The sequence below is a fragment of the Myotis lucifugus genome, unplaced genomic scaffold (assembly GCF_000147115.1).
Source record: "Myotis lucifugus unplaced genomic scaffold, Myoluc2.0 scaffold_82, whole genome shotgun sequence".
Taxonomy (NCBI): Eukaryota; Metazoa; Chordata; class Mammalia; order Chiroptera; family Vespertilionidae; genus Myotis; species Myotis lucifugus.
In genome coordinates this window covers 351,778-377,066 of record NW_005871130.1, presented here as the reverse complement: position 1 = coordinate 377,066, position 25,289 = coordinate 351,778, and the positions used below count along the sequence as shown (strand labels likewise).

The following is a 25,289-nucleotide window of genomic DNA, read 5'->3' as shown; positions in this document are numbered from 1 at the left end:
TGAGGAAAAGCTTGATGTGTAAGGTATTTTAAAGGAAAAAACCCACAAAAAACAATTCTCCAAATTTCAATTGAAAATGGAAGCTTTTTGAAACTCGCATGAAAATGTGTAGCCCTGATATTATCAATTCTTTAACAAAGTTGTGACAAATGCCATAAATAATTAAATCAAAGTGCTACAGAGTAATAAAAATCCCCAAAATAATAATCACGGCGACAATGCAATGAATTAGTAGGAATACAAAAGATAGACACTTAATTTTTTTTTTTTTAGTTTGACCATCACTTTAGAAAAAGTAAGTCTAAATTTCCAACAAAGAACTGGATGATAGTATAAGAATAGTAATACTTATACCAATCATCCATGACCTACAGGTCTAATAATTGCCCCATAATTGATATTGTTGGTGGTGAGTCCAGGAAGAGTTAGAAACATCTGACAAATTTGGGAAAACACATGTACAAGGGCCTGTTCACTTATAGGCCATGTGGCATTTCTCAGCTCCCACTACGCATCCCTGGGAGTTGAGATGTAGCCAAGGAAACATTCCTAGGAGCCTGCTAGGTGACCCTATTCCTGACTGTTTCTTGCCTGTGAATAAATTACAACATTTATGGGTTTTGGTTTTCTCCTGAGGGGAACATAAAAACAGGACTTTTATTCTACACGCTCATCTCCAGAGCTAACTAGCATTCCACCTATCTAGAAAATGTGCCCCAAATCTCATGATACTTCCATGAGAGTCTATAAACTATAATGCCGTATCTAGTTGTAATAAATTATAGAACTGATCCACAAAGATTCACATTCTTCAATAAGAAAGGAAGGATTTGTAGTAGAACACGTGGGTTAAGCTTTCAGGTACATTTATAGAGAACGCACACACGGCTGTGCATCTTTTCTGACATGTTCAGCCCCCAGCCTGTCTCACTGATAACGTATCTTCACATTGAAATGCAAATGAGGTTGACTCTACAGGAATGACTCTCAAGTTACTGAAGAGACATTGGACCAAGGGGATTCTGTTACATGGTCTTTGGTGTTAAACAATTTTCACTCTCCTAAAGGAAGCACACTTGTTGGTAATGGGCTGTCTTCGTGTGGTAATGTCAATACTGATACAACTGGTGTCTTGCATACTCAGTACTCGGAGGAACTAGTAAAGAAGGCCATGTCCCAGACATGGCACCGAGGTTAGAATGTTAAGAGAGTAAATCTGAGTGTTACACTAGAGTCTAGTGACTAGACAGTTCACTGGAGTCTTTGTAATCTTATCTGAATTGTTGCCCTGACTAGTTCCCATTTTCCTTCTCAACCCTCTCCATTGGAAATTGCACTCCATAAATTTCACGGGCTAGAAATTCATTTGTGTGGCATATCACCTATTATTGTAATGATTAATGCATGTCCAGTAGGCAGATTTTTATCTATCTTGAGAAGACCAAGGTTTGGGGATTGTAAAGTATAGTTAATTATTGGTATAGTAATTTGAAATGGCAAGATATGGACAGACATAATATGTTAATAGAATTGGAGAAAAATGCATACTTTTCACTTTGAGCAGTTTATAGCATAATATTTGTTATAACATGATATGTTAAAGGTCTTTAGGCTCAGCCCCATTGAATGTGTATTGCCTATTTATTGGGCTGTGTTATAATAATCAAAACTGGCCTACAATATTTTCATAAGAATATAATTGGCTTAGCTTGTTTTCACTGTATCACTAATGGTCCATTTTAGGAAGTGGATCAAATAATCTAGAGAATAGGATACTCATGCTCTTTTACAAAGTTTTCTGAGATACTGGCCAAAGAATGAGGGGCAGACGTCAATTTTCAGGATGTGTTTTAATATTTACTACAAAGATAGCACATGCAATAAATTGGATCCATAGAAACTGCTAACAGTGTGAAGTTATTTATCAGTTCACTGTTTCTATATTGGACAGAAAGTATAACTGGCTGACAATTTTATAGGTGATAAATAATTTTGAAACATAACTGCCCAATGAAGACAGAGAAAAATTGTACAAGATGTTAGGACTAGTACTCTAGTTACTACTTGGTGAAAAGGGGGAGGTTTACTTTTAATAAATACATTTCACTTTATTTCACATGCTCTATCAAACAGTATCTTCCCTAATAAATAAGTAAATATATATTTCTTATTTCATTAAGTTCAAATTGTGGCAGTGGCCAGAACCTATTGAGTTATAAATATTTGCAACCTGTATAAATAAATTAGTTCTGAGAGCCTACTATTCATTCAAGGAATAAAAAAAAAAGTTGTGTTTTCTTTTGCCCCCATCAGAATAGTAAGCTATTGGGTTAAAGTTATTTTGTACTTTTCTGCATTTTAAATATAATGTCACGTGTACAACAATTAATATTATCGGAAGAAAAAACTGGGGACATAAAAAATGAATCCCCTCACATAATCTGTGAAATGTGTATGTCCCCCAGGCTTTCTCTGCTCTCAGACGAACCTTTAGGACTTATGTTGGGTTCTGTCCTCATCACTCTCTTCCCACCCGGTATGGAAACTGTGCCCCTCTTCATTCACCTTCCCCATCTGGAGGAGTCCCAGCGGAGTCACTTTTGGAAGGAGCCAAAAGATGTCTTTGGTTCAGAGCAAGCCACTCCCTCACAATGAAAAAGTCACATGTATGTTAAAGATATAATACAATTTCTGGAGGGAGAAAAAATGACTTGTGAAGTGTAGAGGCATCTTCAGTCAAAACCTGTAAGCTCAAGTGAGTTGAATACATGCCTATGACCACTCTAGTTGCTCCAGTGGAATTGATTTCATGAAGTTCCAGAAGACGGGTTCAGTAACTCTTCATCTTTGGTTTTTGTAGAAGATTTATCAGCTTGTCATTTTTATTGCAATGCGCACTGCCTTATGTCAAGTATGTTAGGTTAATATAAATTCTCCTATCTGTTCATTTAGTCGTTTTGACTTAGCTACAATTGGAAGCATAGTTAGAGGAGAGAATACATCTCCAAAAATGTCCCAGGAGATATTTTATGGCCTTATTCTCATGGCGATGAGATTGGATAAAGACACGGGAAGGAAATTTCTATCTCACAGACTCTTTTTATGACATGATTTTCAGAATGAACTGGCCCAGGGTTGTGCCTGATCTCTGGTACCCTGTCAGGTATGCTCACTGGGAATGATCACAAGAAAACGGTGTTTTTGAGTAACTTCATGCAGGTATTATGTCTCCCACCCAGTAGACATGAGAGCAACTCATCTAATTAGCAGATTCCACCTCCCTGGACTCGGTGTCTGTGCTCCGGGCACATTAATAAAACTGAGACATGAACCAGGACCCTTGGGGGCTTTTCCCCATAAGTCCCTTGTGGTCTCTAAGCAACAGCTCGACTGAGTGAGTCTTGCTCCGAGTGGGACTCCACTAGGAGCTGTGCTCAAATGGTCTCAGCTGGGAGTTGCTCTGGTGAGTTCCGCTAATGGCATTTCAAAAGCAAATGCCCTGTGCTGAAGGAAGTTAGAGGTGCCTAACTCTGAAAGCTGGAACTTCAGGGAAGGCTCTGTCATTGTCAGGAGCCAGTCACCTGCTCTTCTGATGTGTCAGCAAAATTCACAGTGCAGAGCATTTGAGCAATTTTCTTTTTATTCCTGAAAGCTTAGGATAATTATTTTTCACAGCCACATTAACTCTTATGATTAGCATCTTGATGGGGTTTTCACATTTTTTATCTGAGGGATGCGGAGGGTCTAGGTGGTTGCTATAAATGCGAATTGATCAAGGAGGGACCCAGAACAATTTAATGCTGCAGTAATTCTCTGAAAGGAATGGATAGGGATGAAAAATAAACCTTATCTCTAATCAGCAAAACAGGTACCCTTTCAACAGACTAACTTTGATAGTTTAAAATATTTTGCTATTAAGAAAGAAAAATTTGGTATTCATCTTACATGGCCTGGGCTCCCTGCTATTTCTATTCCTCTTAGGGGATTTGCGAGCTGACCATCTTAAGCACGTGGCATCAGATAATCATGCAGGAACATCTTTATTTTCATTCAACTGAATGCCAAAATTGAGGGCAAAACTATCTATGTTGACCTGAATTAGCCAAATTTCCTCAGTCCACATGGAAATCACCAGCTCCTTTTAAACCTTCATCATTAGTGTGAAGGATGAACAAAATTATATTTACTCCATTTTCTCATAGTCCCAGCCAACCCTGACCCAGTAAAAGGGAAGGAAAGCCCAGCAAGTCCTGGTCATACAGTGAAAGGCGAATCCCTGATGGCTGCTGAGAAGGGTGTGTGAGGTTTCAAACATCTACCATCCTGTGCCTGTTGGTCTCCTGACTGCAAAATAGATCCGTTCTTTTTACAGGTATTTTAATCACTTTCTTAAACAGGTTCTCATTTAGAGTTCTTTTTCTTGAGATGAGATGGAAGCCGGCTGGTGATCATACCCCAAAGGAGAAAGACACTGTCAACAAGGGAATGCTAACCAGAAAGACAGCGCGGTGACGTGAGGCGTAGGACAGCTAGACCGGTTCTTCTGCTTCCAAGCATTCCTCCCTCTCACACTCTCAGACTTGTCATAGGAGCAGACTTGACTATATAAATACTTTTGCTAATAAGAAGCCTTTTTTTTACAGCACTGTCTTAAAAATAGCTATTCAACATAACAATCTTTAACTTTAATGCACCAAATGACAGTTTTCTACGATTTAAGTGAGCATGACCTGTCACCCTCAGCACACATTTGATAATACATGTAGCAAAATCCATATCTCTATTTGTCTACACACACACAACACACACACACACACACACACACACACACACACACACACACGTAGAGCTACAAGGCCTTGCTTAATCGTGTGTTCTAAATTTCCTGTTCCCTCAATTGTCACTGGGCTTATTTATATGGCAAGTTATGATGCCATTTGTGGAGCTTATTGGATTTGTCCCTGTCAAAACCTTCCAAGCCACACAGCTTGTGGTGGGTGACCTTTATGTCTAAGGACTGGCCCTGTCATCAGACGGGAGGACTAAGCCCTGAGGACACCAACCAGGTACAACCCTGTTGGGCAATGCTCATGGTGCCCGGGCTGCTGCTACTGTCAGACCCAAAGAATTGTATTTAAATGTTCATATGATTTGGATTCTATTTTTGTTAAACACAGATATCCCCATCCCCTCTCCCCCCAAGAAATTCAATAAATAAAGGACTTAGCCACGGAATCAAGGAAGCGGAACTCCAGTTTTGAACCTTCCTCTGGGATTGGGGCTAGACCCAACCCATTTCAATTTCTACTGCAATTGGTCTTCCAGGAGGCAGAGGGCACAATGACCCCACAAGCAGGTCTGGGACAGACTGTCTCTCTGGTCAGCAGTGGTTCTCTGTGTGTCATTGGATGAGGCTTGAGCTGTAGCTGAATCCATAGCTGCTGGACCGGGACAAGGACTGCTGAGTCTCTTCGCTCTGCTCTGGGGCGTAGCTGGGAAAGGTCTGTGCACGTGACATCTTTGAGGAACCAAACCCGTGACCTGGAGAGAAAGAAAGGAGAGCTGTACTAAGAAACAGGTTAAGCAAAACACAGATATATTGATAAAACAAACAAATCAGAGCCCTCTTAGCCTCTGTATTGAGCTCCAGGTAAGTAGGTAAAAATGGAGATAACCTGGTGTTTTGTTCCTCAAAGAGCTAAAAATGTCACCCGCAGGGCTCAGTATTTCCCTCCAGTGTGTCTTGCCAACAATTCTGGATGCCAAAGAGCTAGGTACATTTTCTAAGGATCTCAAACTTCTACTATCCTTTAACTTTTGAAACAAAAGCAGACAAGTTTTTCCAAAAGCAACGTTATTTTTGATGGAGAGTCTATAAGCTGCTCGCTTTTCTTTTATAATCACTTCCAGCATATGAAAGCAAATGACACGCTTCCTTCAAAACCTTTCTGAGTAGGCAGTAACCTATGCTGAGTAATGACCATCAACTATCAAGAAAAAGCTTTCACAGTGACAGTGTTGGAGGCCCTGGCTTATCCTAGTGGGGTCTGTGAGTAACTGAACCCATTTCATGATACAGTTAACCCAAAGCATAAGTCTGTACGGCTACTGAAATAGCTGCCCCAAAGTGAAACCTTACAGAAGATATATTTTCAGAAAATTCTACTGATGCCTTTTGTAGTTCAGGTAACCCCTGCGATGAGAAATTGGGTGAACACAAAAAACAGAAGTGATTACTGAAACACTTGTCAGAATGTTCCACATGTAGGGAGAATGTGCCTACTCCAGCTTCACTAAACGTTCTCCCCATCCTTCGTGTTAACCAGTGATTAACAAGTCTTCCTGGTTGAGAATGATAATTAACTAATGGATGCGCTTAGTGGGAGAGCAGACAGGCAGACCCAGCGTGCTCTGCCCTTGACAGTGTGCATTCCACCCAAAGGAGGAGAGCGCTTGAGCTCGATTTGCATTGTTTCTGGTCTCATGGTGAGGCCTCCAGGGAACACAATCTGTTAACAGAAACATGGAACATCTGGCCAGGTTCTCAGGTGGCGCTGTCCTTCGCAAGGTCATGCACTTAAAGCCATTTCATGGTCAGGTGTGTTTTCCTTGCAGTCTGGAGCTTGGGATCCAGGGAGGAAATGCAAATGAATTGGGTAATCAAAAGGTAATTAAACTGGTAGGACCTCTTAATGTGAAAATATTGTGAGAGCAAAATCTTGCTTTCTACATAAAAATCATTTTAGATTCACCATTGGCCTGATTCTCTTGTGAAGACTCCATAAGCAGGTCGGGGAAAAGAGACATGGGCCCTCTTCCCACTTTATCTTAGCATTGATGTGTTAGATGATAATTTATAGTTCCTTTAAGTGGAGATATTGGCATTTATAAGCATAAATCAGGAGGAAATTCTATTAAGACTATTCTCCTGGCCTTGGTTTAATCCTGATATATTTTTATTTTTTATTTTTGTTTTTTAAATGAGAGCTATCTGAAAGAGAGCAATGCTGGAGCTTACCTTTAAAGCGTGTTATCTGTGGGCTACCAGCTAAGGCTTAAGTTGCAAATTCAGAAGCCTCTGCCTGTGCACACGTAGCTTTTTATCCTAGAATCTTGGGTGCAAAAGGTCAATCATGTAGCTGATATTTGCCAAACATCTGTTAAAACAATTCAAAATGCCACAGTGGAGACAAAGTAATGGGAAGTATGTTACCTGACTTTACAGGGTTCATGAGCTGCTTTGGGAATGGTCACCAGACAAGGAGAGTCAAAACCAACAATGAATGTGAGCTGAAGGGTACACACAGCCTGTGCTCTGCAGGACCAGAGCAGGGCGCCAGCGGAGCTTCCGAGCACTGTCTATAGAACCACACAGGCCACGTCAAGTCACCGTGCCCTTCACTCCACAGGGTGTGCAAACACCATCACCACCATGGACCAAAACACACAGAACCAAGTCCTGCCAGCCCTATGACTCCTTTTAGTACCTCATTTGCCTACATGGAGAGAATATTTTTGTCAAGGTGTTTTGAGGATTAAATAAAACACGTAGGAAGTTAGCTGGGACTGTAGGTTCCCCATAGACGTCAGTTTTTCTCCCTTCTTTCTACAAGGAATGGAATTGTATTCTTGCTATTTTTTTTCAAACTCTGTTACCCACCATCTCGGTGTGCTGTCCCTCACTACGACAAGTTTTGAACATCATTCTCCTTCAAGGTCACTGCTGCTTTCTTCATTTCCTCTATGAACAGTTTCTAGTCTAACTGGAACTTAAATGATGATTTTCCTTACCTCACCCATTTCTTTACAGACAATTCACAAACGATGCCACTTAATACTTATCACAAAAATAACACATCTCGGTCAGAAACTGTACTGCTATGAAGGCCGAACATATGCGATTTGATTTGGGCAACAACGAGTATGAGAACAAAGGAGAGAAATAATTAAGCATTTTCTCAACATTCATTTCAGTTATGCCCTTAGCCTCTGTTGATGAAAACAAAACAACAAAAGGAAATCAACTTTGTGGCTTAAATAATAAACTTGCTGGAACAGACCTGTTTTCTCCACTAACGGGAAACTCTATTTAAATGCTTCCTGAACTTTCCCTTTAGCTCACGCTGGAGGGCAGGTAAGGTGGATGAATATGCACCCTCAGGACCTGGGGGATGCTATAATTAAAAAGCTGTGAACAGCTATTAGCGTATCTTAAAAGTCCTTGTGAATTTTGGTTCCTACTTCATGGTCTATTCATATTTGTTTTAACAGAAAATAATACTTTGTACCCATCTATTCAGGTGACACTGGCTATCTGGGAAAACAAACACATCTCATTTACCTGGCGGTTTGAGGTATACTCTGAAATGTCATTTCCTACCATCCTCCACCCTCTTCTCCCCTGGTGTATATACAAGACTGAGAAATATAGTTCTGTTCCATAAAGAAGTAAATATGTTGGATATAGAGATGTTTCAAACATTTGCATTATTCTAACAAAAGTGTGACCACTCCCAATTCCAGAAACCTAAGCATCCACATATAAGAAAGGTGAAAACACCCTACCATAAAGGTAAGTCTTCAAAGGTTCAAACCAGTAATAAACCAGAAGGAACACAAAAGCAGTAGAAAATAAATCAGAATGCAAGACCAGAGACCCCTATCACACCTCAAAGAACAGTACCTTTCGAATACCCTCTCTTTCCGGGGGTGGGGTGGGGGTGGGATTAAGTGCGTAGCTGCCTGGATGGAGTCCCTACTGCTCACCCCTCTGGTTTTCTACACTTATACTGACTGTGCTCTTTACATAAAATAGCGTGCAAAGGAGTTTGTTTCTGTAGGAAATCAGGAAGATACCAACGCCCAAAACTTGTGGTTATTAATTGGTGAGAAACAATGGTCTCAGTAAGGATCTGGGGCAAAGGAAAGGGTGCTGTCTTTAAAAAAAAGCTGAAAAACCACACCAAATAAAATAATTGCTTCATGAGGAAGGGTGCAGCCCGCAGTGAAGGTTCAACAGCTATCAGGTGCAAGTAGAGGAGATGCCGTCTTACTCTTTGTCTTCCTTGACAAGGGTTTTCTAGCCACTGGGGAAAAGGAAATGGCTGAGGGCGATCGGACCTGATGCTGAAGGACAAGTGGACGAACACCTGGGGTGTAAACAGAGGTCCCAGGACTCTGACTGCAGTGATTCGGGGGCAAGAGGTTTCTATGAGGTAGAAGTGTCCTGGGAATGTCTAGTGTCTTAGCAATAACCTCCCACCTGTTAGTTATGCTGAGAAATGCCAAGGATCCCTTGTCAACATCTCCTCTGTAAGCTGTGTTTGATTTTACTCAGTTCATTGTAATTACAGCTTAAACCAGACTGTTTGGGGTTGATCTCTGTGCTCTCCTAGGGGGAAGCTTCTGAAATTCCTGTGGAGATTCCTGGACCCAATAGTTCCATGCCCCTTGAATGGATTTGTTTCAGGTATCAAGGCTCAGATTCAGTACATCTGAACCAACGGGGAATATAAAGGCCACGGGTTTCAACTCATAAAGGAGTGATTTGGAAAAGTCATGATGTATGTCCCTTAAGCACCTGTTCATGCCGACCTTATGCTAAGTCCCTCAAGACATCACTGTTAAAATCCTCATATCAGTTCTGTAAGGTGAGGTTGCATATCCTCATTGCACTTGTGCAAAAACAAAACTGAAGCCTACAGGTGTTTAATGAGTAGCCAAGCTCCTAAGCGGTAGAGCAGGTCAGACCTAGGTCTGCTGGAAATGAACTCAAAAAGCATTGCCCTGCATACTGCCACATGTCCCCTTAGAACACTTTAAACTTCGGTCTTATTAGGAATCATAAAGTACATGTGTATTTATATAGACATAGCTTCTGAGAAGAAATAGCAGTTCTCACAACCCAGTTCCTGAAGACTAGATTCAAGTGCCTGTAAGATGGGTGACCATATTGTCAAAGAACAAAAAGCCATTCAAGCAGGTAAAACATTCTCTTGGTCTGCTCAAGTGCCATAACCAAGCACCACAGGCTGGGGGGCTTTGGCAACAGACAATGATTTTCTCAGAGTTCCAGTAGCGGCGAGTCTGAGGTCAAGGCCAGTGAGTTAGTTTCTGGTCAGAGCTCTTGTGGCTTGTAAATGGCTGCCTTTTCCCTTCGCTGTAAACAGCGGCCTTCTCCCATACATCACGTGGGCCCTTCTCTTCTTTGTGTGCTTTCCTGGGGTCTCTAGCTCTTCTTTTTTTTAATATATATATATATATATTTTATTGATTTTTTACAGAGAGGAAGGGAGAGAGATAGATAGTTAGAAACATCGATGGGAGAGAGACATCGATCAGCTGCCTCCTGCACATCTCCTACTGGGGATGTGCCCGCAACTCAGGTACATGCCCTTGACCGGAATCGAACCTGGGACCTTTCAGTCCGCAGGCCGACGCTCTATCCATGGAGCCAAACCGGTTTCGGCGAGCTCTTCTTGTAAGGATGTTAATCCTACGGGATCCAGGTCCCACCCAACATGACCTCATTTAACCTTGATGACCTCCTTAAAGGCCCTGTCTCCTAATATAGTCACCTTGGGATGGGGACATAGGGCTCCAACATATGCATTTTGGAGGGGGCGGGGCACAATTCAGTTCATGGCAAGCTAAAAAAATAAAATTGAATAGGAGATGTTAAGATAGTGTATGTGACACTTTTTCTCTTGATAGTGACTATTTTTTTCACCTTTTTTCTGAGGGGTACTTGTTAGTGAAATTATGTAATTTGGTTTAGGATTACATAAAATGATTAAATGACATAATTTTTTAATCATTCAAATTGTCAAAAGAGAATTTAAGAATTTAATGATTGTTTCATACCACTAAGTTTCTGATATACACCGTCAATTTTCATTGCACCCATTCACATTCCCACCCACAGGGTTTTAAAGTAATTTCTTTCCTAACGTTATATAGATTTGGATATTATCAGATTAAAATCTTCTTTCCAAGTAGAAGGATGAAAAATTGCATCTAGTTCAGTTCATTTTCTTTTGCTACATAAAAGTACTTAACTTTTTTTGTAGTCAAGTCTTTGTTTTTTCTGGGTTTTGTGTTTTGATAATGTCTTGCCTCATCACAAGATTATTAAAATACTTTCTTATCTAAGTAAAATAAGCCAGTCAGAGAAAGACAAGTATCACATGATCTCAACTCATGTGGAATCTAATGAACAAAATAAACTGATGAACAAATAGATCCAGAGACACAGAAGCATGGATTACTATTGAATTTCAGAGGGAAGGCAGACCTTTGGAGGGTGGGTGGGAAGAGATCAACCAAAGAACTTGTATGCATATATGCATAGCCCATTGACACAGATAGTGGGAATGGGGGGCGAGCTAGAAGAGGTCAATGAGGGTGGGGGGAAAGCAGACATATATAATACTTTCAACAATAAAGATGTAAAAATTAAAATAAAATACTTTCTTATAAGTTCTTTTTATATTTTCATAAATATCCTAGATTATCTTTAGCTCTTCAAGTCACTGGGACTCTTTCCTGGTTGATTTCCAATGGTTAGCGCCCCGTGCTGGGTAAAGGCTAATAGTGTTAGCTCTGAAGGAAGGTTGCTAGGGTTTGAGTTCCAGCTCCATCATTTACAGCTGGTTGACACCTGGAAAGTTATGCAATTGCTCTGTCCCTCAGGTTCCTGTGTATAAGGACAATCATAATAGTTTCTACTAACAGAATCATGTATTAAATGAGTTTAGTCATAGCAGCTTAGTGTAATAATACATTACATTAGTGTTATATATACTAACACTAAGAGCAAGGGTACTATACTGTAACACACACACACTCTTTATTAGCTCACTTAATCTTCACAAGTGCCACTGAGGTAGAGACAAAAATTTTGCAGTGGTGCTTGGGACTGATCCTTGTCACCTGGTTATGAGCTGCATGATGAAATGTCTTGGTGTGAGTATTATTTTCAAAGTCCTTATGAGTTTTTTTTTTCAATCAAGGAACTAAGATGTCTCATTTCTTGGAAATATTATAATTTTTTGTTAATTATTTCCATTTCACTCTTCTCTCTCTCTCTCTCTCTCTCTCTCTCTCTCTCTCTCTATCTCCTCTCCTAGGGGGAAGCTTCAGCTCCCTATGTACAAGCACAGGCTCAGGCTTGTCTCTCCCCGCCACCCCCCATCTCTCTTCTTTTTTTCTAGAGCATTTATTATTTATCGGGGGAAGCTTCTTTCTGCCAAGGGCCATTTGGATATTTAAAACATCATTCGAGGGCCAAACAAAATTATCAACTTAAAAATTAGCCTGCTATATTTGGTCAAACATTTAATTAACTTACTCCTAATGCCTTGGCAGGGCCAGACCAAATGATTTCGTGAGCCTTATATGGGCTGGGCGTTCCACACCCCTGATTTATATGTTCTAGTGCTGCACCATTCTTACAATTTCCCACCTCTTCTATTTTCACTCTCTTTTTGCTGCTTTACTTTGTGGGAGATTTGAGATTTGTTTAACCTTATCTCCCACACTTACTAAATTATAAAAAATTTCTGTGACTCTAATTTTAGTTTGCAAAAGCTTTCCCTCTGTCTTTTCCATGCCCTCCCTTGCTCTCCTTTTCTTAATATATAGTCACACATTTATTGTTATTAATACTGGCACTTTCACTCCCCAAACTATGAACCTTTTTCCTTACTTTATAAGTGGACATCTAAATGTTCTTTATTCATATTTTCAAAAATTAGTAAGTCTTGAATGGACAAATGCATATTATTAATTTGTATGTAGTACACAGCCTACAGTTGTAAAGATACTGGTAGGTTAGCAATAACATTCTAACACTGAAAAATATCTGATGTTGTTTAAAATACTTTAATTTGCCTTAAAGATGGTTTGATTTGATTCACACAGAATTACACTTTTTAATACGTATTTCATAAATTTTCTAGAATAAAAATAGTCTTATATTTATTATTCTGGTTGATGTAGCATTCATTTATTCCTGTTGCTTGCATTTAATTTATCTTGTATTCTAATTAACTACTGGGATATTAATTTTCTACAACTGTGATCTCTTTGTAAAACTTGGCAGAACTCTTCACTGTTAGCCGAATTCATTTGAATAATTGTGGCATTCATAAGCAATCTGTATCAGCTAATAAAATGAAATAATCTAAGCTGAAACATAATATGAGGAGTAGAGAATACATGAAATAAAAGTTCATTAATGCTGATCAACCATCATATACTATGGGAAAATAGTATATGATGAAAAATTCAGATATTTAGTTTGTGAACTATAAATAGTACATTGCTATTTTCAAGGGTTCAGTTATAAAATTTTGAAAACAATGTTAATATAATTAAAAAATCATATATTGATATATCTTTGTTTCCATTTTTGAACACATTATTTGTAGTTTTAGCAATCAAGGAACTATTTAAGATTATGAAGTAGAGTACTCCCATTTCAGATAGAAATCTCCAGAACTATAATTGAGCAGTGATTTAACAAATTTACTGAAAAGTCACATTAATCTCCTACAAATCAATAAGAATACATATAAACTGACTGTCCTTAAGACATTGAGAAAATGGAAAGTTTTATTTGCTATAATTATTTTCTAAAATATTTAAAATAATGCAATGATAATGAGATTTCCCTACATAATACAGTATTTCCCCCTCAATGTATACACACTTTGAATAATTGTTAGTTCCAATGGGTTAAATTTGAAAGAAAGAAACAGCAATTGAGCTATCAGCTATAAAGGCCTGTTACAGTGTGTATACACTTTTTGGGATACCCTACATATACTTAGAGATTTGAATTATAACAGACATATTATAGCAAAAATTACTTAGTGTTACATAAGTTTACACAGAATGAACTTTGCAAAAAAACCCTTAGACTAAATATGAGGGACGTTAATAAAATTGTTTAAAATTTACTATCTGGTTTTCATATAATGCAACACAATGTTATTCTGCAGTAGACACAAGGTTAAGCCTGCATTTAGCTTGAGGATTTCTGAAATAAGTTGGAGGATATGTGTCAAAAATTTGCTTAGTCCTTGATAAAGATCTGGATTTTCATCTCATTCTCAGTAGAATTTGGCCTAGAGTTTTTTGCCTACAAGTTAGGTTGATTTTTCAGAGACCTGGAAAACATTCTGCTAATCCCAGACAGAAGTTCATTCTCATTGAGAAAAATCTACAGGCATTTCTTGGTATAAACAAATTTAACATTCTAAGTTCTGAATTATATAATCAAGAAGCAATGCAGTAATCTCAGAACCCGGAAATTTGAAACCTCTTCCTGGAGAGTAGATATTGCAATATGTCTCTATTAGTATTGAAAACATTCCGATAAACAAAGAATAAGAGATCTGAGGTTCAGGAAAATGGAGTCAAAGCATATAGGACAAAGGAGGGATTCTCTTAACATTTACATTTTATGAGAAACTGCTGCAAAATCCCAAATTCCTTGTCTAGGCAGATTGAGAAATCCTTATTAGGCAATGTATTATGATTACTAGTATACCCAGTAGGCAGCAATAAAAGTCATAATCTTAACCCCTTGTTAGCTTTTTTTTTCCTCAAATTTTATTTCTTGATTTTAGAGAGGGAGAAGACAGACAGATAGATAGATAGATAGAGATTTGTTGTTCCACTTATTTATACATTCATTGGCTGCTTTTTGTATGTGCCCTGACCTGAGATCAAACCTACAACCTTGGCGTTATCAGGACAATGCACTAATCAACTGAACTACCTGGCTAGGGCCAACCCCTTGTTAGTATTTATTTTTAATCAATTATTTTTATTTTACTCTCACCGTATGGGAGATTGAACTGGGTTTTTATCAGTTATTTTTCATATTTAAAAATGAAATGGGAAAATGATAATCCTTTTTAAAATGAAAATTTAAATAAGGCTCCATGTGATTGTCCAATGTATGCTATAGGTAAAGGCGAAAAAATGTCTGTTTAGAATACAAATTGCAATTTTTGCAAAGTAGCAGAGAGCCTGCTTATGATGATACTCCTCGTTAAAATTTATTGAGCACTACAGTGTACCAGGAAGTGTCAGACGCTTCACTTATGTTATAAGCAGTTAGACAGACATGAGCAGAAGAAGGGCGATGAGTCAGGTATGGGTCAGGTAGAGGTCACCAGGGCAGAAAGTCCTGGGGCCTTGCAATGGGAAAAACTGGGAAAACAAGGACCTCACCCCCAGGATAACCTTTCTTCCCCTAGCGTACAGATGGTCACGATGGTCACGGAGTTTAGGTCTCCTGACGGTTCCCTCCCTAAAGGTAACATCTAAGCCTCAATTGTATTTCAGCTCCAGGCCCAGAAGAGCAGAAAAAGCAAAGTGACTCTATGGCTGCTTCAGGACCAGCTGAATAGACTAATGACCCCCTGCCCTGGCCCTAACCAACCAGTGGAGACCAGGATGCTGAAAGAGCACACCCGGAAAGCTGATAAATATTCTATTGAGACCCTCCCCTAGACCTCCCCTAAGATTCCCACCTGAGAGAGATAAATACCCCAACACAGCCAGAAGCAGTATTTCCAAACTGAGCTCATCTTCCTTCCCCACCCAATTTCCTGAATGGCACCCATCAACCTAACAGCCCAGGTCAAAGTGCTGGTTCCATTATGGTCTCCTGGCTTTTCCATCATCTCCCCTCCAGCTGTCAGTCATCGAGCCCTGTAGATCTACCTCTTTCAAACCTCTTGAATCCTTCTATTTTCTTCATGGTCACTACCTTTACCTTGAATTTCTTATCATGTTTATGACTCTAGCCACCAAACAAGTTTTCCTAACAACAGTGTCCACTTTCCTGTAATATGTTCTTAGCCAAAGTGATTATGAGCTGCTGGTGACCTCTCCCCGTTGTACCTTTCCAGGATATAGGTAAACTCCCTAGCTTAGTTCAGGCTCTCAATGGTGAGTATGGAATTCTTTAGTTACCCCATGTATAAAATCCATCACTTGTACTCCTCTCCAGAAAAAAAAAAATCTATGTAAGAACATTGCTTACAAATATGGTTTCAAGATGAATGCTCCAGAGCTCCCCTCTAACCAGACTGCTACCTGTAAACTCTTTCCTATCTATAGATGTAGAAGTATATTGGAGTTTCCTCTAAGGACGCTGTTATTTAAACTGTGTTCACTTCTCCATTCTCTTTTCCAGTTTCTACCTCACACCCTCTGCTCTGAGACCCCCATTCTCCACCACGTGCAGGTAACAGAGAAGGCAGGCTCTCTGAACCATGGCACAGGCTTCTTCCTCTGTGGAATGCCCACACAAATGCTCATTTGCATTTCAACTCTTATCAGGCTGATTCCTCTTTTTTTAAAAAATTTCATCTAGCCGAAGCCGGTTTGGCTCAGTGGATAGAGCATCGGCCTGTGGACTGAAGGGTCCCAGGTTCGATTCTGGTCAAGGGCATGTACCTGGGTTGCGGGCACATCCCAGGTGGGAGATGTGCAGGAGGCAGCTGGTCGATGTTTCTCTCTCATTGATGTTTCTAACTCTCTATCTCTCTCCCATTTCAACTCTTATCAGGCTGATTCCTCTTTTTTTAAAAAATTTCATCTAGGAAGCCTTACCCAATCCTCCACTATCCCACCCAGCCTGAGTCAGGAGCTACTGTCTTTTCTCTTATCTTTTTACCTTGCATCTTGTCTGGGACCATATACTGAACTAGAGGAGAGGAAGTTTATTTACTTTTGCATTTTTGGAGCCTTATAAAATGCCAGATTCTCAGCAGGCACTCAGTAAATATTAATGAGTAAAATGATGAAAATGCATGCAGCAGCTCACTCCTCTGCACAGTTAGAGCAAAATATAGAGAAAAATGCATCTCTCTTGAGATTGCCTTGCATGTCTTTGAAAGCCAATAATTATCTGTTGAATCAAAGTAATTTAATTACGTGGCCTGGTCTTGGTGAATGGGAAAATGACAATCCTTTTTAAAATGAAAATTTAAATAAGACAAGGCTCCATGTGATTGTCTAATGTATGCTAGAGGTAAAAATATGAGACTAAGGAGAAGTGTTTTTTTTAAGCATCATTACAATACACTGATCCCAATGAATGTATCAATTTAAAAATCTAAACAGATGTGGGCTTGGTGAGAAAACGAGGAAGAGAGACCTATGTGGTGAAAAGTTTGTTGTAGACAATCCTCCATGCGTCTCTTGCATTTCTGCATGTTTTGTGAGCAGTGGCACTGGTGCCCTTTTTTCTGGGTTATCTTTCAAGGATATTTGTAGAACAAACAGGCTTGGAAGATAGAGATGGTATCTTCCCTGGAGCATAAGGGAAGATTTGTTCATGTCCAAAACAATAAAGACAATGGCTCCCTCTGGGACAAATGCCCACTATAAAATATTGGGGTTCCCTAAACTTGTGTTTCCTCTCCCATAACAAAACCTACTTCGTGTGCATTTTTATGTTGGTTTCCTGACTCTTTTTGCATCTCTATTGGGGCATAAATGTTGGTACTCTGGGTAATGTTATTGCTGCGAGTCTCTGACCCAGAAATCTCATGTCTCTTTGGCCAGAATCCACTAAACTGTGTATGGTAAGCTAGTTTGTTAGCTTGTACATAGGGTGAAATCTTAAATCCTTAACAGTTACTAATGATATTTAATTATTCCCATGCTAAGGGTAGTGCCTTCCAATTTTTGTTGGATTTTTACATTTACTCATTATTTTGTAAGAGTCAGTGAAATCCTTCCTTATCTGAAATATATATCACATCTTAATGAGATAATTTACATGGTAACTGACCAACAGGACAGTTTCATAAACAAAAGAATGAATGTAGACAATGTTTTCACTAGAGAATAGAAAAATAGGTAACTGGCCCTCTTACTACTCAAACATGAGACTGAAATAATTATTAATCAAAAACCAAAATTAATTTCCAGTAATGACAGTCCAGTCACCTGAGAAGAAATGCCCAAATTATTTGTTATAAGGCAGATTTTGTTGCTGTTATTGTTTTCATGGGGAAAGTCTTTTCTTCAGATGATTTTTTAAAAGAGTAGCATGCTATGCACATAAAGATGAAATGAGAGGGAAAAATCAGAGCTCATTTGATTTTCACAGGGAAGAAAGAAACATTTATTTTAGGCCAAACACAAAGCAGGGAAAATGAATGATTCCTGTGGTTTTAGAATGAAGCTTTTATCCTGTCAGAGGCTTTGTTAAAAACAGTGAAGCATGTTTTAATTCTGAATATGGAAAATTGTTCTCAAAGCTTTGCTGCCCCTTAAAATTATTCTAAGAGACGATTGCTTCACTACAATGGGGTACTTTAAAGACAGAAAATAGAGATTACAGGCTAAATCGATTGCATGCTGCGCTGGTTAACGTTCAGGAGTTGATTCAGTGGCGAATGTATCTCCTATCAGAGTTCTTTTGTTAAGATCGTTTCTTTTGGTCCCCCTGGCAGACAGTTGAACTGAATTGAAAAGTTGTAGTCATCGTGTGTTTTAGAACATCCTGTTACTGGCTGTTAGACCGTGTGATGGAAAGCAGAGAAACTGGCCCACGCAGGAAGTGTGGTGCAGAGGTTTTGAAAAGCAAGTGGAGAACCAGGCATTCTTGGTTTTATTGATAACTTTCAATTACTGACTTGTCTCATGATTCCAGACCATTTTAACTATGGGCAATTTTCACAGGATGGCTGACACTGGATTCTACTGACAAAAATGCAGCAATGTTGCCCTAACCGGTTTGGCTCAGTGGATAGATCATCAGCCTGCGAACTGAAAGGTCCCAGGTTCGATTCCAGTCAAGGGCATGTACCTTGGTTGCAGGCAAATCCCCAGTTGGGGGTGTGCAGAAGGCAGCTGATCGATGTTTCTCTCTCATCGATGTTTCTAACTCTCTATCCCTCTCCCTTCCTCTCTGTAAAAAATCAATAAAATATATTTTAAAAAATGCAGCAATGCAATAAATGAATGGCCAAGGGTTATGTTACTTTAATATTTAGAAGTTATTTAGTTTTTTAATTTAATAATAATAGGTTCTGGTGTGTTTACATATTGTAACTGTGTATTTAAATTTACAAGTTTGTACCACTTTAAGTCTCTGAGTGGAAAGAGATACACAAAAGTAAATTTAAGGTTAAATGTCCCTCCTTCTGTTCATTCTTTATGCTAATCTATGCACCTTATGGAGCGAATCCATGCACAAAGGCAGCTTGATTCTTCTTTGGCTTGCACTGAAGTGTGTATTATTGGGAAAAATTCATCAATGATGTGCATAATTATGCATGGTATTCTGCCTTTTATTTTCTACTGACAATCACTATTTTAGAAAGTTTCATTAAGTCTGCCCATTTGTATATATTAAAAATTTTGTATGTATTTTTCTTTGTAGCAGAAACTACAAAGCACAATAATTTTTGTTCATTCAGGTCCTGGAGATTTGGGATGCTAGTGTGGGAACAGTGGTTAAGATCATTGCCCGAAATCCCATTCAGCCTCTGGGAATAGATGTGCTCAAATGGATCTGGGATAAACTGCAGTGGGTTCCTGGGGAAGACACAGTCCACACCTTCTCACAGCTGCTGCTAGTTTGATGAGCAGCCGAATTTCAGATGCTTTGAAAATCTGCATCAATGAAATATTTTTGTCTAGACTGTTTTTTCCATTTCTTTCACACTTTACCCATTGAGAAGAATACATGCTAAAATCAATGGCTATTATCCCAAGACTAAGATAACGACATGGATTAACTGAGTGACACATTAAAATCAAGAAACACATGGAACTCAACAAAAGTAGCTAAGATCCAAGAGTTTACTCCTAGTGAAATGATACCACCTGCCTAATGCCCATGTACCTATTAGAATATTCCTTGCTTACAGAGTAACAGACAGACATTCTCTGATACAAACATTAACAATCTATAATAATAAAAGCGTAATATGCTAATTAGACAAGACATTCTTCTGGATGTCCTTTTGGACAATCTTCCAGATGAAGCTGGGGCTGGGAGGGAAGCCTGGGTCCCGGGTGCCAGAGTGAAGTTGGTGCTGGCAGCCCAAGGAAGACCTACTCTTGCACGAACTTCGTGCATCGGGCCTCTAGTAGTAAAATGAAAAACGCCTTTATTCTATGTGTGTAAAATTTTGTTTTCAGTGTATTTTTTATACACATTGCTTTACTGAACTCTTCCAATAGCCTTGTGAGGGGAGGCCTGAGGAGGATTATCTCTCAGATTTCATTGGTAACAATTGGAAGCTTGAGTGACCACCAGGGTTAGGAATCTCTTTCGTCAAAGTCCTACTGGTAGACTCTGCTGGAAGTGCTGCTAAAATACCATTCTGCAATTCTTGCTGACGGACTTTGTTCCTCTTCTCCTCCAGGTCCTATCAGCTGAGCATTCAGTGGTCAGGAAGAGTTCCAATTTCAATATTGTAATTGATTCTCTTAAGGTCATCAAGCTCTAGACAGCAGTACTCAACCTGTGGGTCACGACTGCTTTGGCAGTCGAACGACCCTTTCACAGGGGTTGCCTAAGACCATCCTGCATATCAGATATTTACATTATGATTCATAACAGTAGCAACATTACAGTTATGAAGTAGCAACGAAAATAATTTTATGGTTGGGTCACAACATGAGGAACTATATTTAAAGGGCCAGAAGGTTGAGAACCACTGCTGTAGGCTATGGTCTCTGTATTCCTTTCTCCCTGAGGGTTCCCCCCCCAACTCTCCTCTAGCTCCTGTGTCCTACCCCAGCATCTGCTACCCTAGGCCCTCCCTTCTGTGTTACACCCTCTTGGTCAAGGGCACATGTTAAGTTGAGTTACCCAAGATAAAAACTGTGAGGAAAAATATATTATTCTGGAACCACAAACACAAAATTACCTGCACAGAGTGGGCCTCTTGGACCACTCTAAAATTGTACTCTCTGTAACTTTCTCTTTACTCCACTTGATTTTTCTTATTAGCATTGTCACCCTTTGACATTCTATAATCTATATAGTGCATGCCTATTTTCCCCCGTCTGCCTCCTCTTCTAGATAGTAATGCTCCATGAAGACAGAAACTTCTTGTGTATCACAATGGAGAGAGATATTTATTTTATCTTGATGAATGGCAATAGGATATTCTTAGGGAAGTCAGATCTGAGGTTCCTTTTGACTTTTTCTTTCCAGTAATTGTGTTTTCTTGCCACTCACACAATTGGACAACATGAGGTGTAGTTGCGTGGAATTTGAGCATTCATCAGTCACCCCAAGGTTTTTCTGAACACAGATTCCTGGGCTCCATCCCTAGAACTTTCAATTCAGCAGGCTGGGGGTGAGGCCTGAGAACTTGCTTTTCTAACAACTTCCCTGGTGATACCGATGCTGCTAATTTAAGAACTACTGGCCGACACAATTTCAAATTCCCTTAAATTTTAACCATTTGTGAGTGGGAGTAAACAGATAGGGGTCACTGTCAATAAAACTATGTAGCTTGGCACTTTTGATAATGAGCAACTAATAATGGAGTATGTTCACAATATACCTGCCGGCATCTCCTGACCAGGTCTGCCTAGAGCCTGATGGGAATCCAATATTGGTTTTACTTTCCATTTGAATATATGATGAACTTGAATGGCTAGTGTTTACATCAGAGACATTTGTAGAGACATAAAAGCCAATTTGCATGCAATCTGATTCCCGAATGAGCTTGTCATTTAACATAATAATGTTATATAATAGCCTGCCCAGTGATGTGAGTCTCCAATTACCTAGGCTGCCTTGTAAAATATTGATTCTTAAGGTTGATGATAATGAGACTACAGTGATTGATAAGTGGGATTTATACTGTAATTCTGGATCTCAGAAAATTAAACCAAAAAGGAATTTATTTGAGCTGCATAGCTTGTTCCTAGTCAAGGCAGCAGCTGCAAAATTTATGTCTCTTATCTATTATTCTGCTAGGTTCATGGGTTCTGAGGGAAATAATCCTATTTTCCAGCTTAATAAATACAGGGTGAGCTCATTAATTACTCTGAGAGTAATGTGGCATTTAGTGCAGACACTAAAAACTGCATTGCATCGAGTATTTGACCTTTTACAGCATTAAAAGTTGGAATGGGCTAAAACAACATAGAGCACAAGCCCAAAAATAGAATTAGCATGCTTCTGTAACTTTTATATTTTATTCTGCTGCTTTCCAATAAGAATTTATAGGCAGCAAAACCATCTAAAAACAAAATTAAAATTTGTAATGGTACCATTAAATATACCATTTATTATCTATAATAATAAAAGGGTAATATGTTAATTAGACCAACCGTCCTTCTGGACGTCCTTCTGGACGAAGCTGGGGCTGGAGGGAAGCAGCCCGGGTCCCGGGTGCCAGAGGGCAGCCAGTGCCGGCAGCTGGGGGAAGGAAGGCCTACTCTTGCACAAATTTTCGTGCACTGGGCCTCTAGTAGTAATTATAATAGAACAAGTAATTCTCTTTGGCTGGGGTTCTACCTTGCTGGCGGACTAAAAAGAGTCCAGATACAAAAGCCATTTAAATGGGTATAAAGCAAATTTCAGTTTATTTTAAAACTTTGAAACACACCCAAGAAATCTTGAAGGAAAAATAAACAGTAAACCATATGAACCTATTTTTTTTTGTTTTAGCATACACACACACACACACACACACACACACACACACACCACCATTAATTCATTTTCAAAAATCAAATAATTAATAATGAAGGGAACTAATTATGCTAATAAAACAAAAACTTGTTAGAAAGGACAGATGCAATTCAAATGACTTTTCTTAATATTTATTCACATATTTGCATCCTAAGAAGTTTCCATGAAGCTTGCAAGCCTTTAGTTGCAGCTTCCAGAAAACGTGTGCTGCTTGTTAATCGAGAAGGCTCGAACATTATCATAGACAGGCCTTATATCAGATCAGAGCTTATTTGGGGAAACTATGGCCTATTTGCATGTGGTCATGTATATTTAAAAAAGGACTCCACCAATTTTATTTTTTCATGGATTAATCCATCAACATCCTCATCTCTTGGATCATTACTTCTCATTACTCACTTCTTTTATGCAAAGCTCCCCATGACCTTGAAGAGTGCTTCATGTCCCTGTCCTCCCAACTCCATCCTCCATAAAAGGACAGCGCAGGTGCTATAAAACCACCCTCAAAAGTGCTCCTGAACTTCCGTCCTCTGAGATGAAAATGCTGTTCTCGGTGATGAGTTTAATGTTTCATCAGTCTGTGTGCCTCCGTTAGGTCATAAACTGTAAGTGCAGGAACTGTGTCTCTTTATGTGCTGTACAAGCTCTGACTTATTGATAGCTCTTCATCCTAATAATCGTTAAACAGGTGGTTTTCAACTCGCTCCAGCAAAGCCTCCACTTACACCATGAAAGGACATCAAATGGAGCTCCCACAGGGCAAGGACTCACCTTTGTTTCTCAGCAGACATTTTTTCTGACCCTTATTCTTTCCCCAGGGCTCAACTTTTGCATTCTTTTTAAAAATATTATTATTTTTCAATTAAAATTTACATTTAAATTATTCTGTATTAGTTTCAGGTGTGCAGCATAGTAGTTAGATCAGTGGTCGGCAAACTGTGGCTCACGAGCCACATGCGGCTCTTTGGCCCCTTGAGTGTGGCCACGAAGTTTCAATCGCACTGTACGTGCGCACCCGCACGTGGTATTTTGTGGAAGAGCCACACTCAAGGGGCCGCAGTTTGCCGACCACTGGGTTAGACAATCATGTACTTTACAGAGTGGTCCCCCTGATATTTCCAGAACCCAATTGGCACCCCACATAGTTATTAAAATATTGTTACTATATTCCCTATGCTTTACCTACATCCTACTGACTATTCTGTTAATTACCAATTTTTTACTTTTATCCAACTCTGCAGATACCATTTGGTAGATACCCCTCACCAAAGTCCAATTTAGAGACTTTGCTGTTCTGTGTGAATCTAATGTATGCTTCACACAGAACAGCAATACCAGTTGGTGGTTTGTGTTAACATCTGAGATGACAGAACCAGCATATATGTGAATATGAAAAAGTCTTGGCTTAAGATTTCCCAAGGAAGCTTAAGTAGAAGTTTCACTTCTAGTTCTAAGGTAAATGAGTCTTGGAGATATAACGCACAGCTTGGTGACTGAATAAGGTACTGGAAAGTTGCTAAGAGATTAGAGCTTAAAAGTTCTCATCACTAGAAAAAAATTTTTGGTGTTTAATAGCAAAGCAAGCAAGCAAGCAAGCAAACAAACAAACAAAAAAGAGGAAACATCTGATGTTTGACAATGAGAATTGGTTATATCAATGATGCTACACACCCACTGCCTGGAATGTTATGCAGCCATTACAAATGGTGTTGTTCAAGGATATTAATTGTGTGGGCAAATGGCTGTGACATATTGCTAAGGAAAAGGCCAGCTTCAAAAGGGAGTATGCAAAGTAAGATTCACTGCTTCATGTTTCCAGACTGAATGTGATGGCTGCATTCAGTCATCTTGTGAGCATGAGTTCCAAGCATGAAGATGGAAAGGAAACATGCAAAGCACAGAACAGAGGCATAGAACCCCCAGGATTCCCAATGACATTACAGAGAAGCTAAACCAACAACAGCAGCCAATTGATGAGGCTCTTTTACATGATAAAGAAACAAATTCCTATTGGTGTAGACACTGTTAGTTGCTTTTTAATTTACTTGCAGACAAAAACATTCCTAATTATTAAATGAGGTCCATGAGCAAAATTAGATGGTGAGATTGTAACTATCATTTAAGAAATACTATGAGTCCCACCTTATAAATCATTTTTGAAACTGTGTTTTAAAAGAGATACAATTTTATGTAATGTATTTGTTATGATGCAGGCTGGAGTAGGTTCTGTTTCCTAATAATGGTTCCTAAAATGTGGTTTTCCTTGGGGTGACCTAATCTTGCAAAGGGACCAGAGGACAGGTTAAATACTGGACATGTGACCACAAGTAACCGGAAAAAAGAAAAAGCATGCTGTATGTTTTACCGAGGCTGTTTTCAGAAATAAATTGTAAAAGTCTAGAATCCTGAAACTGTACTGAAACCAAAATAGAAAAAGTCTGGAGAAGAGAAAATATTCACATGAAACTTTCCCCCCTTAAAATGATCAATTCTGACACAATAAAGTAACAAAGTTTTTTTGTGTGTAAAAGCAAGCCTATTAGCCATGTATATGGATAAAGCACATTTGGATGAATCATGTTTAATAAGA

At 39.1% G+C, this 25,289-nt stretch overlaps 1 protein-coding gene across 1 annotated transcript in view; it reads right to left on the bottom strand.

Moving 5' to 3' along the window:
* Positions 1-2,214: 2,214 nt before the first annotated feature.
* Positions 2,215-25,289, bottom strand: part of DOK6 (docking protein 6) — a 225,538-nt gene continuing 202,463 nt past the window's right edge. The window contains exon 8 of the mRNA XM_006090767.3: positions 2,215-5,541. Coding sequence (XP_006090829.1) covers positions 5,402-5,541 — 140 coding nt within the window. The 3' untranslated portion in view covers positions 2,215-5,401. The remainder of the gene's footprint in view (positions 5,542-25,289) is intronic.